This window comes from Notolepis coatsorum (genome assembly GCF_963971535.1).
Source record: "Notolepis coatsorum genome assembly, chromosome: 13".
Lineage (NCBI taxonomy): Eukaryota > Metazoa > Chordata > Actinopteri > Aulopiformes > Paralepididae > Notolepis > Notolepis coatsorum.
In genome coordinates, this window is record NC_140177.1 from 108,740,575 (window position 1) to 108,759,052 (window position 18,478).

General features: G+C 43.7%; 1 protein-coding gene across 1 annotated transcript in view; it reads right to left on the bottom strand.

Annotated features, from left to right (window-relative positions):
• The window catches only part of LOC311239184 (kinesin-1 heavy chain), a 74,295-nt gene that overhangs the window by 8,196 nt on the left and 47,621 nt on the right, over window positions 1-18,478 (bottom strand). Inside the window, exons 17-24 of the mRNA XM_084327460.1 lie at window positions 18,285-18,402; window positions 17,265-17,320; window positions 16,094-16,203; window positions 5,569-5,670; window positions 5,198-5,258; window positions 4,762-4,833; window positions 3,502-3,606; window positions 766-982 (exon numbers count right to left, since the gene is read on the bottom strand). Of these exons, the coding sequence (XP_084183586.1) occupies window positions 766-982; window positions 3,502-3,606; window positions 4,762-4,833; window positions 5,198-5,258; window positions 5,569-5,670; window positions 16,094-16,203; window positions 17,265-17,320; window positions 18,285-18,402 (841 nt within the window). The remainder of the gene's footprint in view (window positions 1-765; window positions 983-3,501; window positions 3,607-4,761; window positions 4,834-5,197; window positions 5,259-5,568; window positions 5,671-16,093; window positions 16,204-17,264; window positions 17,321-18,284; window positions 18,403-18,478) is intronic.

The following is an 18,478-nucleotide window of genomic DNA, read 5'->3' on the forward strand; positions in this document are numbered from 1 at the left end:
CCTCTCGAAACTTTTTTATATTTGAATATCAACATTATCTGTCCATCCTCAGTAATCCTCAGTTTACTATAATATACTCCTGTCCTGAGTCCTGACTAGTGACTCCGTCGTCTTTCCAAACGCACGCACGCACACACACAGGGAAGGGGAGAGTGCGCCCCCCCCCCCCCCCCCCCCCCCATTTCCCTTTCCTCAGTGCTGTTCACTGTGGCTCTGCCTCGTCTGATCATCAGGATTAGCTTGTTAGCTTACGTTAACGTTGTAGTGATTGGTACATACACTTTCATTTCGGGCGATGTGGGCATAAAGGAATGGCGACGGTGCAAAGCATGTAGCTGCATTGGACTTGTTGTGAGAAGAAAAAAAACATCACGGACTTATTTCGCGTCTGTAGGCGCACTGCTGTGTTAACGCTGCTGTGTTGACGCTGCTGCTCTGTTTTCAAGAAACAACACGGAGTGGGCGGATATCATATGACTCGCGGAGTTGCTAGAGGGTTTTTCAAAATAAGAGTATCATATGAACCTGAACGTTGCTAGCTGCCGGAGCCCAGATATTATGACTGGAGCTGCGCTTGGGGCGGCAATGAGACCCGCACAGGATTTTCAAAATAAGAGTATCGATATGAACTACACGCCAGCTGGCGGGCAGACTATTATTTTTAGCCGCCAGACGGTAAATCTACACGCATTTGGCGAATGGCGTCTAGTTATTTTGTTCCCTGGCTGTGAAGAACCGCAGTCATAAGTAAACACGACCACTAACCGATCTGAGCCGAGTGGCCCCTCCTGGCCATGTTCTTGGCTCGGACAGCCTCCTTGATGCGGTCCACCTCCTGCTGGTAGCGCTTGCGGTCGCGCGCCGCATTCTCCTTGGCTTCCTTCAGCGCAGACTCCAGGGCCTTGACCCGCTCAGCTGTAGCGCGCAGACGCTTCTCCAGTTTAGGAAGTTCACAGCGAAGGTCTGCGTTATCACGCACCAGCTGTTGGACGACACAGAGATTCAAGATTCAAGAGTTTATTCATCACATACATACCAGGGCATACAGTGAAATGCGGTTGGCCATGCCCGCTACGATTGTGCAATAAAACAATAGTAATAATAATAAGATAACTAGAATAGACATGGTAAATAGACATGTTAATAAATCGCTTAAATGCACTGGATCCTATGTACACTCCTATACAATATGCAGTTTTTCTTCTATGTCCCTATGCTATACTTGCTGCCACTAACTATACTATGCAACAATCACAACAAGTTATTTTCTTAAAGTGTCCTATAAGCCTGCAAGAGAGTGAGGGTGGGATACTGAGTATTTACATGCACACTAGGGGTGTAACGGTACACAGAAGCCACGGTTCGGTATGTACCTCGGTATTGAGGTCACGGTTCGGTACGATTTCGGTACAACAGGAAAAAAATATTTATAATAATTATTATATATTTATAATAATAATTATTATTATTAAATATAATAATATTCTATAGGCTTGCCGTAGTAGTCAGTGATACTGGTGTAATTCTGTGTTCAGGCATCCACAGAGTAAATTAATTGCCTACTGCACCTTTAACAACAACTTAGTTTCACTTTCACTTATAAAGAGAATTTAACTTCGCGTGAAGCCGAGACTGAAGAAGACTAGAGAACAGATGACATGTTGTTACACAACAATGGCAGAGGATTATCAATATTTTGGATTTAATAGCAGCAACTAGTGTTGTCACGATACTGGAATTTCGACTTCGATACGATACCTTGAAAAGTATCGATACCATTTCGATACCAATATTTTTTTTATATTTATATATATATATATATATATATATATATATATATATATATATATATTCTTTTTTTTATAAACAAATTTAGCTTTTGTTGCTGGTTGATTCTCCTCAGCTTCTCTCTGGTACTATAAGAGAAGATAAATATAACACTTTTAAAACCCTTTGTTTATCTTTAGATCACACATTTAAAAATAACTGTTCATCTCACTTCAATCATTTTTATTGCAGATGCAGAACATGGTATTTTCTCAAGCAGATAGATGTAAACACTGTAATCTGTGTTGCATGTACCTGACAAACTGAACTGTTTGTATTACAGTTAGTAACAGTTTTGATTTTTATTTAAAGATAACGAGAGAGAGAGAGAGAGAGAGAGAGAGAGAGAGAGAGAGAGAGAGAGAGAGAGAGAGAGAGAGAGAGAGAGAGAGAGAGAGAGAGAGAGAGAGGCTATGCTCGGAGCATTTGAGTAACGTTACATTTTCAACAAGATTGCTGCTATTTAAACACTTCATGGAAACGGGGTAACGTTAACCTTATGTCGACTGTAGTATTGTATGACCTCGACATAACGTTTAAACGTTAACGTTACTCTGTTTCCATGCAGTAATTATAAAAGGTGGCCAGCTAAGCTAGGGGAGCTAACGGCTAGCAGTAGCTAACGTTAGCTGATAGCTGCCTGTAACGTTACTAACAACGAATCAGCTGTTGATATTATGCGCCATCAGTAGACAACGTATCATGTATTAAACTAGAGTTAATGGTTTAATGCTTCAGTCACAGTGACGTTGAAAGAGCAGCTGTCACGAACCTCTCATTTCTTTATGGACATCCACGTTGGCACTGCTCTGTAACACTGCTTGCAAATAGCATTGGGGCATCTTTAGCTCGTCCTTCGTTGTTTACTTCAAACCCGAAGTACCTCCAAACAGCACTTCTGCTGTTTTCTTTATCCACAAGCACAAGTTGCGGAGGCTCTGCATTTGCCATCTTCAGCTCAAATGTTTGTTTACAAACTGAAGACGGCTCTGTGAGGGGGAGGGCTGGACTCGGAGGAGGCGGAGGGGCAAGCGTGCTCTGAACAGCGCGTCAACAACTTGCGGTAGAACACTCGCCAGCTGGTACCGATACTGCAGAAAGTATCGGTATTTCGGGAAATTAGTATCGAAACCATTTTAAATATTCAGTATCGATATGTATCGATACTTCGATATTTTTGACAACACTAGCAGCAACTGGAGAGGAGCTCAGATGATCTGGTGGTATGTGGTATATTTTCTCCGATCAGCTGTGAGACTCCGCGGTCCGCCGGAAAAGGTTGACGTGTGTGTTCGCGCGCGTGTGTCTTTTGGTTACCATTATTGGGCGAACAAGAAAACTAAAGAAAACTGCAAAATTGTAATGAAGTGTTAAACATTTAATTCATTCATCATGGTTTTGTTTTAGGGACAAATAGGCTGTAGTAAACAGGAGAGGAGGAGGGGAGAGCCGAGTGCATATGTCAGTGCACGCTGTTGTTATTCTGTCCGCTTGTCATCTGAGATTATTCACCATATGGCTGGATGTACCGCACCGTGACGGCCGTACCGTAAATTCGCGGGACGAATACACATACCGTTACACCCCTAATGCACACTAATATCAAGTAATCCGTTTTGAAGCTGGCGCATAACCGCATATCCCAATCTGTAGCAGGGATAACAACATTATTACCTGTTTGTGAACCTTGGTAAGCTGCTCAAGATTGTTCTCAAGAAAGGAGATCTTCTGTTTCTGGGCTGCGCTGCCTCCTGTGTCGTCCGAGTCCATCTCGGCGCTCTGCACAGAGAGATAAACACAAGACGTAAGTCAATGGGACACTAGAAAAATACATGGATCAATCTCTGAGTCACACAGCAGCTAGTATCCACATTATACATGGCAAGACAAGACTGATGCAAGTAGAAACATGAAAAGGTTTAAGGTGATTAACCTGCAGATTTCTATTTAAGAGGCACTTCCACTGTGGTCTAGTATGACGCTGAGGAAGGATTATAGCTGAAACACTGAGGAAGTCTTATAGCTGAAACACTGAGGAAGTCTTATAGCTGAAACACTGAGGAAGTCTTATAGCTGAAACACTGAGGAAGGCTTATAGCTGAAACACATACATCGTCTCTGCCCGTCCTATATTAACATACATACAGGACAGTTCTGTTGAGTGCCGGTTATTTCTGTAACTATGCAAGAGCCTGTCTGGACTGTGCTAAGAAACTATTGAAGAGGTTTGAGTTGTGCTGCACCTTTAATTTAAAAAGACGTGAAAAGGAACCACATGCCTACCATCGATACAAACCAATAACATCTATATATTTAATTTGTTTAAGAAATTGTGAAAATCATTATCATCAATAATCAACATCCTACCATGATCATCAAAACAAAGGCACCAGGATTAATTTCACAGTCCGGTCACATCAGCCAGTCTAGTAGGACACATTTTACCAACAGGAGTCACACTCAAAGCATAGCAGCCGCTATAAATGAGAGCTTAAGATGCTCGGTGGACCAACCTTTGCGTCATCAGTGATTGGCTAGAGGAAATATGTTGCTTAGAATACAGTCTATGGCGGGGCGGGATGTACAGTGGCTTATGAGGAGACATAGAAGAGGGATATGACTCTCAACAGCAAAGGGCTAGATCTACTACATATTTTCCACCACACATGACATCATGAGTCTCCCCGATCTACTGGTGTTCTCAGAAAAACTCATGACTAACAGCGGGCATGAAGGTAGGTGCGCAGTGCGCTTGGTTCTTCTGTCGAATCGATCGAGTGGGTGGGGAAAGTCATAAACAGTGTTCACGTATCTTGGACTTGAAAGTGTACATGGAACAACAAGTACTCCCAAGTCTCCTAACTCCGGAGGGCTCCTTTCCTTGCAGACTTTAACGTGTCATCAGAAGGAGAGTGAAACGTAACTTGCGCTCACCTTCTTGACTCTGGTAGCCAGGTCCTGGACGAAGAGCTTCCTCAGGTTATGCAGGGTCTGCAGTTCCTTGGCCTGGGGGCGAAGGAGGGATATGGAGGAAAAGACAAAACGGAGAGAAATTCAGAAGATTAATCATTGAAACTCAAGACCCAGTGCAAGGGTTCCTACACATTTTTGCTAATCAAATTCTATTACTTTTCCATGAGTACACCACGAAACAGAACACAAATTCACAGCGTGTTTGTCAGCATATTCATTCATTCGATCTTCATTTATAGTAAATCAATAATTCAGTAATTTTACGGTGTTGTCAAGATGTTACCTTCACAAGTGTCATAGTGTGACAATAAATACAGAAACAGACCATCTTTTCTTAATCATCATCATTTATTCATTCATTTATTTTAAATATGTATTTTTTGTCCAGCCAACTCACCACTGTCTCCTCCAGTCCCTTGAGGTCCTGTCTGGCCTGCTCTCTGCGATCCTGCATCATACTGGACCACAACACCACCACCAGTCAACTCATTGAATTATCATACACTGCTAACAGCTGTTAAATGCACATCATAAAGTAAGTGAAAACTGTTCTCAGTGGGATATGGAAACACTACAAACACTACACTCTGTTCCTATTCATTACATTTTACTTCATAGGATGTGTTTTAAATGACCTGAAATGTTGTGTATTTTCAATCAAATGTTCTAAGGGCCAAGTAGAGTACAGTGTACACGAGAAGAGAAAAGGACATGAGGCGACATGTCTAGCGTGTGGTTCCCAGTGAGTGAGTGCAGCGCGACACGTACGTGAGCTCGTGCAGCTTGCGGCTCTTCTCCTGGTCGGTGGCCTTCAGCTTCTCGTGCTCCACTCTCAGCCTCTCCTGCTCCAACATGATCTTCTGGTTCAGACTGCAGGCGACAGGACACACTCACTGACAACACTGTACAGACACTAGAGACCGTACAGACACTAGAGACCATACAGACACTAGAGACCATACAGACACTATTAGAGACCATACAGACACTAGAGACCATACAGACACTAGAGACCGTACAGACACTAGAGACCATACAGACACTAGAGACCGTACAGACACTACTAATAGAGACCATACAGACACTAGAGACCATACAGACACTAGAGACCATACAGACACTAGAGACCATACAGACACTAGAGACCATACAGACACTAGAGACCGTACAGACACTACTAATAGAGACCATACAGACACTAGAGACCATACAGACACTAGAGACCATACAGACACTAGAGACCATACAGACACTACTAGAGACCATACAGACACTACTAGAGACCATACAGACACTAGAGACCATACAGACACTAGAGACCGTACAGACACTACTAGAGACCATACAGACACTACTAGAGACCATACAGACACTAGAGACCATACAGACACTAGAGACCGTACAGACACTACTAGAGACCATACAGACACTAGAGACCATACAGACACTAGAGACCATACAGACACTAGAGACCATACAGACACTACGAATAGAGACCATACAGACACTACTAGAGACCGTACAGACACTAGAGACCGTACAGACACTACTAATAGAGACCATACAGACACTAGAGACCATACAGACACTAGAGACCGTACAGACACTACTAATAGAGACCATACAGACACTAGAGACCATACAGACACTAGAGACCATACAGACACTACTAGAGACCATACAGACACTAGACCATATAGACACTACTAGAGACCATACAGACACTAGAGACCATACAGACACTAGAGACCATACAGACACTACTAGAGACCATACAGACACTAGAGACCATACAGACACTAGAGACCGTACAGACACTAGAGACCATACAGACACTAGAGACCATACAGACACTAGAGACCATACAGACACTAGAGACCATACAGACACTAGAGACCATACAGACACTACTAATAGAGACCATACAGACACTAGAGACCATACAGACACTAGAGACCATACAGACACTAGAGACCATACAGACACTAGAGACCATACAGACACTAGAGACCATACAGACACTAGAGACCATACAGACACTAGAGACCATACAGACACTACTAGAGACCATACATACACTAGAGACCATACAGACACTACTAGAGACCATACAGACACTAGAGACCATACAGACACTAGAGACCATACAGACACTACTAGAGACCATACATACACTAGAGACCATACAGACACTACTAGAGACCATACAGACACTAGAGACCATACAGACACTAGAGACCATACAGACACTACTAGAGACCATACAGACACTAGAGACCATACAGACACTAGAGACCATACAGACACTAGAGACCATACAGACACTACTAGAGACCATACAGACACCACTAGAGACCATACAGACACTACTAGAGACCATACATACACTAGAGACCATACAGACACTACTAGAGACCATACAGACACTAGAGACCATACAGACACTAGAGACCATACAGACACTACTAGAGACCATACAGACACTAGAGACCATACAGACACTAGAGACCATACAGACACTCACTACTAGAGACCATACATACACTAGAGACCATACAGACACTAGAGACCATACAGACACTAGAGACCATACAGACACTAGAGACCATACAGACACTAGAGACCGTACAGACACTACTAATAGAGACCATACAGACACTAGAGACCATACAGACACTAGAGACCATACAGACACTACTAGAGACCATACAGACACTAGAGACCATACAGACACTAGAGACCATACAGACACTAGAGACCATACAGACACTACTAGAGACCGTACAGACACTACTAATAGAGACCATACAGACACTAGAGACCATACAGACACTAGAGACCGTACAGACACTACTAATAGAGACCATACAGACACTACTAGAGACCATACAGACAATAGAGACCATACAGACACCACTAGAGACCATACAGACACTACTAGAGACCATACAGACACTAGAGACCATACAGACACTACTAGAGACCATACAGACACTAGAGACCATACAGACACTACTAGAGACCATACAGACACTACTAGAGACCATACAGACACTAGAGACCATACAGACACTACTAGAGACCATACAGACACTACTAGAGACCATACAGACACTCACTACTAGAGACCATACAGACACTACTAGAGACCATACAGACACTACTAGAGACCATACAGACACTAGAGACCATACAGACACTACTAGAGACCATACAGACACTACTAGAGACCATACAGACACTCACTACTAGAGACCATACAGACACTACTAGAGACCATACAGACACTACTAGAGACCATACAGACACTACTAGAGACCATACAGACACTACTAGAGACCATACAGACACTACTAGAGACCATACAGACACTACTAGAGACCATACAGACACTACTAGAGACCATACAGACACTACTAGAGACCATACAGACACTAGAGACCATACAGACACTAGAGACCATACAGACACTACTAGAGACCATACAGACACCACTAGAGACCATACAGACACTAGAGACCATACAGACACTAGAGACCATACAGACACTAGAGACCATATAGTAGGGGTGGACGGTATAAACGGTATACGGTATAAACGGTATGAATTTGCTCTACGGTATGGATTTTGCCTATACCGTGTAACCGGTAGTGCAGCTCTAAAATAGCAATGACGTCATGTAACCACAGCGCGACTATTTCACTCGCATTTGCCCCTAAAAATAGATAGAATTAGTCATAGATAATAGATATGTGCGAACTGGAAAAAGTTATTTAGGAGGCTTCGCGCAGTGGGCGTGCCAGCCCCTCCCGCACGCATGTAAACACGGGTCTACTTAGTCTAGTGGGACGGGACGTCTCCCTGAGCTAACGTTAGCTTAGCTACCGTTACAAAATGACCCAGTCAACTATTCACTTTTAGTTTAATACATGATGAGGCATTGTCTAACCGAACGGTATCTAGTCGGCCAGCTACCGATAGCTCCTGACATCAACAAACGCTCCATCAAGTCTAGTAGAGAGTAGACGTGTATGATAGCTCCGTTAGCCGTTAGCTCACGTTAACACAAGTTAGTTCACCGTTCAAAACGAAATGTCCCATTGAACTAAATAATTCACTGAGGCGTTGTATTAACGTTATATATCCGGCTAGCAGTAGCTACAGATAGCTCCTGATATCAATGTCTTATAACACTGATTCGATGCGTATTCGATCTGAGGGCTTGTGAATGTGATTTAACGTTATACCAATACTAGGGCCCAGCTGCAGCGCCGGTGAATCCTGGCCGTAGCTCGAGGCTACTCGAGTATAGGTCCAGCTGCAGCTCCGGAGAATCCTGGCCGTAGCTAGAGGCTACTAATGTACACACAGACAGTGGAGCTTGTTGCGTGGTGGCGATGTCTCGCAGATAATACAAGTACAAGTCTAATTATATAATATATATATTTTATATAAAAAAAAAAAAATTATATAAAAAAAAAAAAAAAAATTTAATCAAAAACGATGATACCGTGATATATACCGTTACCGTCTATGCTTCAAATTATACCGTGATATAAATTTTAGACCATACCGTCCACCCCTACCATATAGACACTAGAGACCATACAGACACTAGAGACCATATAGACACTAGAGACCATACAGACACTAGAGACCATATAGACACCACTAGAGACCATATACACTACTAGAGACCATACAGACACTAGAGACCATACAGACACTACTAGAGACCATACAGACACTAGAGACCATACAGACACCACTAGAGACCATATACACTACTAGAGACCATACAGACACTAGAGACCATACAGACACTAGAGACCATACAGACACTAGAGACCATACAGACACTACTAGAGACCATACAGACACTAGAGACCATACAGACAGTAGAGACCATACAGACACTAGAGACCATACAGACACTACTAGAGACCATACAGACACTAGAGACCATACAGACACTAGAGACCATACAGACACTAGAGACCATATAGACACTACTAGAGACCATACAGACACTAGAGACCATACAGACACTACTAGAGACCATACAGACACTACTAGAGACCATACAGACACTAGAGACCATACAGACACTAGAGACCATACAGACACTACTAGAGACCATACAGACACCACTAGAGACCATACAGACACTAGAGACCATACAGACACTAGAGACCATACAGACACCACTAGAGACCATACACACAGTAGAGACCATACAGACACCACTAGAGACCATACAGACACTAGAGACCATACAGACACCACTAGAGACCATACAGACACTAGAGACCATACAGACACCACTAGAGACCATACAGACACCACTAGAGACCATACAGACACTAGAGACCATACAGACACTCACTACTAGAGACCATACAGACACTACTAGAGACCATACAGACACTACTAGAGACCATACAGACACCACTAGAGACCATACAGACACCACTAGAGACCATATAGACACTACTAGAGACCATATAGACACTACTAGAGACCATACAGACACTAGAGACCATACAGACACTAGATACCATACAGACACTAGAGACCATACAGACACTAGAGACCATACAGACACTAGAGACCATATAGACACTAGAGACCATACAGACACTAGAGACCATACAGACACTAGATACCATACAGACACTAGAGACCATACAGACACTAGAGACCATACAGACACTAGAGACCATACAGACACTAGAGACCATACAGACACTACTAGAGACCATACAGACACTACTAGAGACCATACAGACACTAGAGACCATACAGACACTAGAGACCATACAGACACTAGAGACCATACAGACACTAGAGACCATACAGACACTAGAGACCATACAGACACTAGAGACCATACAGACACTAGAGACCATACAGACACTAGAGACCATACAGACACTACTAGAGACCATACAGACACTAGAGACCATACAGACACTAGAGACCATACAGACACTACTAGAGACCATACAGACACTAGAGACCATACAGACACTAGAGACCATACAGACACTACTAGAGACCATACAGACACTAGAGACCATACAGACACTAGATACCATATAGACACTAGAGACCATACAGACACTAGAGACCATACAGACACTAGATACCATACAGACACTAGAGACCATACAGACACTAGAGACCATACAGACACTAGAGACCATACAGACACTAGAGACCATACAGACACTACTAGAGACCATACAGACACTAGAGACCATACAGACACTAGAGACCATACAGACACTAGAGACCATACAGACACTACTAGAGACCATACAGACACTAGAGACCATACAGACACTAGAGACCATACAGACACTAGAGACCATACAGACACTACTAGAGACCATACAGACACTACTAGAGACCATACAGACACTAGAGACCATACAGACACTACTAGAGACCATACAAAAACTACTAGAGACCATACAGACACTAGAGACCATACAGACACCACTAGAGACCATACAGACAGTACTAGAGACCATACAGACACCACTAGAGACCATACAGACACTACTAGAGACCATACAGACACTAGAGACCATACAGACACTACTAGAGACCATACAGACACTAGAGACCATACAGACACTACTAGAGACCATACAGACACTACTAGAGACCATACAGACACTACTAGAGACCATACAGACACTACTAGAGACCATACAGACAGTACTAGAGACCATACAGACACCACTAGAGACCATACAGACACTACTAGAGACCATACAGACACTAGAGACCATACAGACACTACTAGAGACCATACAGACACTACTAGAGACCATACAGACACTAGAGACCATACAGACACTACTAGAGACCATACAGACACTACTAGAGACCATACAGACACTACTAGAGACCATACAGACACTAGAGACCATACAGACACTACTAGAGACCATACAGACACTACTAGAGACCATACAGACACTAGAGACCATACAGACACTAGAGACCATACAGACACTACTAGAGACCATACAGACACTACTAGAGACCATACAGACACTACTAGAGACCATACAGACACTACTAGAGACCATACAGACACTACTAGAGACCATACAGACACTAGAGACCATACAGACACTAGAGACCATACAGACACTACTAGAGACCATACAGACACTAGAGACCATACAGACACTACTAGAGACCATACAGACACTAGAGACCATACAGACACTAGAGACCATACAGACACTAGAGACCATACAGACACCACTAGAGACCATACAGACACTAGAGACCATACAGACACCACTAGAGACCATACAGACACTACTAGAGACCATACAGACACTAGAGACCATACAGACACTACTAGAGACCATACAGACACTAGAGACCATACAGACACTACTAGAGACCATACAGACACTACTAGAGACCATACAGACACTAGAGACCATACAGACACTACTAGAGACCATACAGACACTACTAGAGACCATACAGACACTAGAGACCATACAGACACTAGAGACCATACAGACACTACTAGAGACCATACAGACACTAGAGACCATACAGACACTAGAGACCATACAGACACTAGAGACCATACAGACACTAGAGACCATACAGACACCACTAGAGACCATACAGACACTAGAGACCATACAGACACCACTAGAGACCATACAGACACTAGAGACCATACAGACACTAGAGACCATACAGACACCACTAGAGACCATACAGACACCACTAGAGACCATACAGACAGTACTAGAGACCGACACAAGGTCAAAATGTGCTTCGATAAGACATGTCGGGATAGCAACACTGGATTTCTGGCCGATGATAAGCGAAAAATAAATATGTAAAATACAATATGACGAGTGACGTGATTCTACTGCCTTTTACTCATAGGAAGTTACATTTCTTACGTTTCTTTATACTCAGAACAATCCCCTGGGTGCTCTTAGTGTCATCGGCAACACCTTTCCCAATTCCTGAGTCACCAATGTTGCCAACACTAGGTGGTGGTGTCTGACTTCCTTGTGTATATATAGATGATTACACAAGGTACTCGGTTACTTTTACTTTGTACTTTTGAACTCTGTCTTGTATTTTAAGCGTCAAGAATAGATGATTATGTTTGGCACTGTGCTGTGTGTATGTGCATGTTATGTTGCATTTCTACGTGTATGTATTTTGCACTCTTTATGCGGTGTGTCCTGTGCATGTTGTGTGGCATTTTACGTGTATATATATTTTGAACTCTTGCACCGTTTGTATTTCATGTGTTTTAGATAAGACTACAGATGGAAATTAGCTTCTGCTAAATCTGGTGCAAACATATTTGCATGTAACAATTATTAACACATTGAGCGCCGGTCATTAACCTTATCCTTGTAGCTAACACGCCAGACTTCCATAGCATATTTTCACTGTGCGGCACTATGTTTGGAGAGCTATATCTATATTCTATATTATAGCTATGGAGACAATACTATGGTCATTTGACAGTGACTTTCTTCCGTCGAACATGCAAAAAATAGATAATTTTTTCATGTATACGTTCACGTTATCCCGTGGTGAATATTGTATAGTTCAGGAGTGATCCGGGATAATTCCTGAAAAGCTGAGTTATAGGGCGCTACGTGAATTCTACTATAAGCGTTGGCGTTTCTTGCCTGGACACGCTACTATTTCCAAATCAAATGTATATAATAGGTATACATTTTTTTTTATGCTTTGCTGGCCAGTAACGGCATTCGTTTTGAACACCACACACGCTGATCAGTTGGATCGATATGAAAACATTGTACGATCAAGCTGGAATTGACGTCAGATAGTTTGATCGGGGGTATTCCAAAAAGAATATTCCAATTGTCTGATCGCGATTTCCAGTATTGGTGTCCATTATGTCCTTGACATAATCCGGCACACACAAGCATGGAGGGTCATTGGACGCATTTCAATGTGATCGGGTGAACGGCTAGACTCGCCTGACCCAAAATATGGCGCCCGGAGGGATTTAAAGGGGAGATGAAGCATAGCGATATAAACATAGTCATAGCATCAAATTAGTATTTAGATAAACCACAGAAATAAATCATGTTATAAAAATAAGGCGTTTCTAAGAAAAAACTATTTGTTATGTCCATTTATGTAGCATTTATGAACATGTGCGCCGCCATTTTGTTGCCGACATCACGGTGTTGGTTTGGTGTATACACTGCTGGTTAGCTGCCTATAGTAAACATGGTGTGACGTACGTGGGTTGGTCATTATCATTATTACTGTATTTGGAAGACCATGTGAACATCAGATTAGTATAATTAGTGTTATGTTATGTTTTGTATGTGTGTGTGTGTGAACATGAGAGCTGATGCGGTCTCTTCTTCTCTTCCTGTCAGGTGCTGCCCGTCCCTACACTGAAGAGTGCTGATTGCCTAATGAGTGACAGCTGAGGGCAATCACTTCGAGAGGGACGGGTGGACAAGTAGCTGACAGGACACACACGTCGGGGCGCCTCACTGTGTCATTTTGCCAGTGACCAAGTGGAGTGAGGTTGCCTCTGCTTGCCACTATTGTGTGGGATTATCATTGTGCTAGTTTATACCAATTGCCACTGTGTATGGACTATTGATTATGTGCTGCCTGCGTGGACCAAACCCTGTGTGGGGTATGTATATTGTTGGCCATTTTAGATTCATCCTACACTGTGAGCTACATGGTTAGAGTGGGGTTTTCTTTGTTCCCAGATTGCCAACCACATGGCAGGTGGTTGTGTGGTTAGTGTTTGTTTGTATTATATGTATATCTTGTTTGTCCTCCCCTACCTTTTCCCCTGTGCACCATGGAGGAGGTTTAAATCCCTACCTCCATTTAAATACATAATTTACTATTTGGAAAACGTCTTGTGTTGTGTCTTTTTTACCTATGTGGGACATTGTTTTGAAAGCATTTACTGAGAGAGGCTGCTTTTGCTCATGTGCAGCCAGCTCCAGTCATTATTCTGTGTGGTCCTTAGACCTTCGTACATGACACATGGATTGTCGGGTCAGTCAGTAAATAAAATGTTGCCTACCAAACAACGGGACGGCGGTGGTTCTTTTTGTATTGCTCCTGGCTGTTCAAACAAATTTTACCGTGTGAAAGAGAGAGGAAAGTTGGTTCATTTCCACAAACTACCAGTGAAAAAAACAGTGTTGTTGGCACGTTGGCTGGCTGCACTGAGGCGGCGCGATCAGCCTGTTGGACAGGGAATGAAGATCTGCAGCGAACACTTCATTGCCTCGGATGTTGTTGTTGTTGTTGTTGTCCAGAAGACCACTAATCAGCTGAAGCCCGATGCGGTTCCCTCGGTCTTCGACAGACAGACCGGCGCAGGCAGTTCAGCGTCGCGGAGCATTTAGCGTGCTGGCTACCTAGCTCCAGTTCAACCAGCGTCACGGGGCATTTAGCTACCTGGCTACCTAGCTCCAGTTCAACCAGCGTCGCGGAGCATTTACATTTTTACATTTACTACGGTTCAGCTAACTAGCTACATGCAGCATTTAGCGAGCTGGGTTAGCCGGCTAGTTGGCTTTGAATCCCGGCTAGGTAGCCAGGTAGCTAAATGCCCCGTGACGCTGGTTGAACTGGAGCTAGGTAGCCAGGTAGCTAAATGCCCCGTGACGCTGGTTGAACTGGAGCTAGGTAGCCAGGTAGCTAAATGCCCTGTGACGCTGGTTGAACTGGAGCTAGGTAGCCAGCAGGCTAAATGCTCCGCGACGCTGAACTGCCTGCGCCGGTCTGTCTGTCGAAGACCGAGGGAACCGCATCGGGCTTCAGCTGATTAGTGGTCTTCTGGACAACAACAACAACAACAACAACATAATCCGAGGCAATGAAGTGTTCGCTGCAGATCTTCATTCCCTGTCCAACAGGCTGATCGCGCCGCCTCAGTGCAGCCAGCCAACGTGCCAACAACACTTTTTTTCACTGGTAGTTTGTGGAAATGAACCAACTTTCCTCTCTCTTTCACACAGTAAAATTTGTTTGAACAGCCAGGAGCAATACAAAAAGAACGGTTGTCGACGCAAACATGTGGACGGCGCAGATTGAGTTCATGTAAATGCACATGGTCTATAAATTATTTTTTTATTTTTTTTATTCATCGTCTGGGGAGCAACTTTAGACTTTTTAGGTTAGAGTTTTAAGAATAAATTAATCAATCCCTGAATTGAGCATAGCAAGGAAATAGCTGTGTTGGATGGTGTGAGGAGGGTGAACGTACTCCTGCAGCTCCGTGATGAGCTTCTCCTTGTTGTCCAGCTCGTCTCTCAGGCTGCTGAGCTGCTTCTGGTGGGCCTCCCTGTGGGAGTGGATCTGCTTCTCCACCGCCTCCTGCACACACACACACCACACCCACACACACAGGTCAGATACACACACACACAGGTCAGATACACACAGGTCAGATACACACCCAACACACAGGACAGATACACACAGGACAGATACACACCCAACACACAGGACAGATACACACAGGTCAGATACACACCCAACACACAGGACAGATACACACAGGACAGATACACACCCAACACACAGGACAGTTACACACAGGTCAGATACACACCCAACACACAGGACAGATACACACCCAACACACAGGACAGATACACACATGTCAGATACACACCCAACACACAGGACAGATACACACCCAACACACAAGACAGATACACACAGGTCAGATACACACCCAACACACAGGACAGATACACACCCAACACACAGGACAGATACACACATGTCAGATACACACAGGTCAGATACACACCCAACACACAGGACAGATACACACATGTCAGATACACACAGGTCAGATACACACCAAACACACAGGACAGATACACACATGTCAGATACACACCCAACACACAGGACAGATACACACATGTCAGATACACACCCAACACACAGGACAGATACACACATGTCAGATACACACAGAACAGATACACACCCAACACACTAGGTGAATATAGTGACACCACACTAGGTGAATATAGTGACACCACACTAGGTGAATATAGTGACAACACACTAGGTGAATATAGTGACACCACACTAGGTGAATATAGTGACACCACACTAGGTGAATATAGTGACACCACACTAGGTGAATATAGTGACACCACACTAGGTGAATATAGTGACACCACACTAGGTGAATATAGTGACACCACACTAGGTGAATATAGTGACAACACACTAGGTGAATATAGTGACACCACACTAGGTGAATATAGTGACACCACACTAGGTGAATATAGTGACACCACACTAGGTGAATATAGTGACACCACACTAGGTGAATATAGTGACACCACACTAGGTGAATATAGTGACACCACACTAGGTGAATATAGTGACACCACTAATAGAGGGGGACCAACCTTCACTTCATTGGCCGTCTGGATCTCGCTCTCCTTCTCCATAGCGTGGACTTTCTCTGTAACACAGGAACAATACAGTACCTGGTCACTAAGTAGCACTGAGAAGTCAAATCTATTTTCAAACAACGTTCTGTGTGGAGTTAAAAAGTCAACATTTTAACATAGCTACGGTAATTAATTGTTTTACTAAGTAATATGCATGTTCCTGCTCCATGCAAGAGAGCCTGAAGTTTGTCTCCTTCCAGGTGATGATCTTGAACCCCTTTTCTTCAAGAGCACCTGTGTTTTCCTTGAGTCTTATATGACAAAGTCCTCTTTTCATAGTTCACTTCCTGACAGCAATAGATAACTTAGTTAGTTGACTACGTCCAGGTTATGTCCAGCTGTAGTCGAGGTCATCTGACCTCTGTCTGCATAAAGAACAGCACATGAGATGTTCAACAATGGCGGATCTGGTACTGAATGTAATTTGAGAGCGAGGATGCATGTACATTAGGACGGACCCAAAATGCTTCCAAGCTTCAGAGTAAGGATGTATGTGGTCTGGGCATGACTAAATGTAAATGTAATGCATGTACATTAGGACGGACCCAGATGCTGCCAAGCTTCAGAAAAATTTGAATTCTAAATTATCAGCATAAGAAATAGCTTATGGAAATAAAATAAAATCCCATCATTTGTTGTGAAGATCAGTTCTTCTCATTCAGAAAAACCCGTCTACCACATAAATACAAACATCTACCTGCCGTGGGAAGAATGAACCTTCCGACTATTCGCTGACAATGGACCTGTCTCAAACCCTGCCCCTTTTCTTGATCCTCCAATCACAACTGTCGCTTACCTCGGACAAACCAAGTTTGTCCGAGGTAAGCGACAGTTGTGATTGGAGGATCAAGAAAAGGGGCAGGGTTTGAGACAGGTCCATTACCACCGTTAGTTGTGAAAGCCCAAAGATGTACACTCGAGACGGCCCGATGTATTGTAGAAGTATATAAAACCACCACGTGCAGTGTTTCATACCCTGGGCGCTGATCTTCACCATCTCCTCGTTGAGAGAGTCCATGTTCTCCTCCAGCTGCCGCTTCTTCTGCTCCACGTTCTGCAGGTACTCAGTCAGAGACTTGATCTTGGCCTCGTGCTGGAGAGGGGGGGGGGGGGGGGGGGAGACGGGGGGGGGGAGACGGGGGGGGGGGGGGGGATGGAGACGGGGGAGG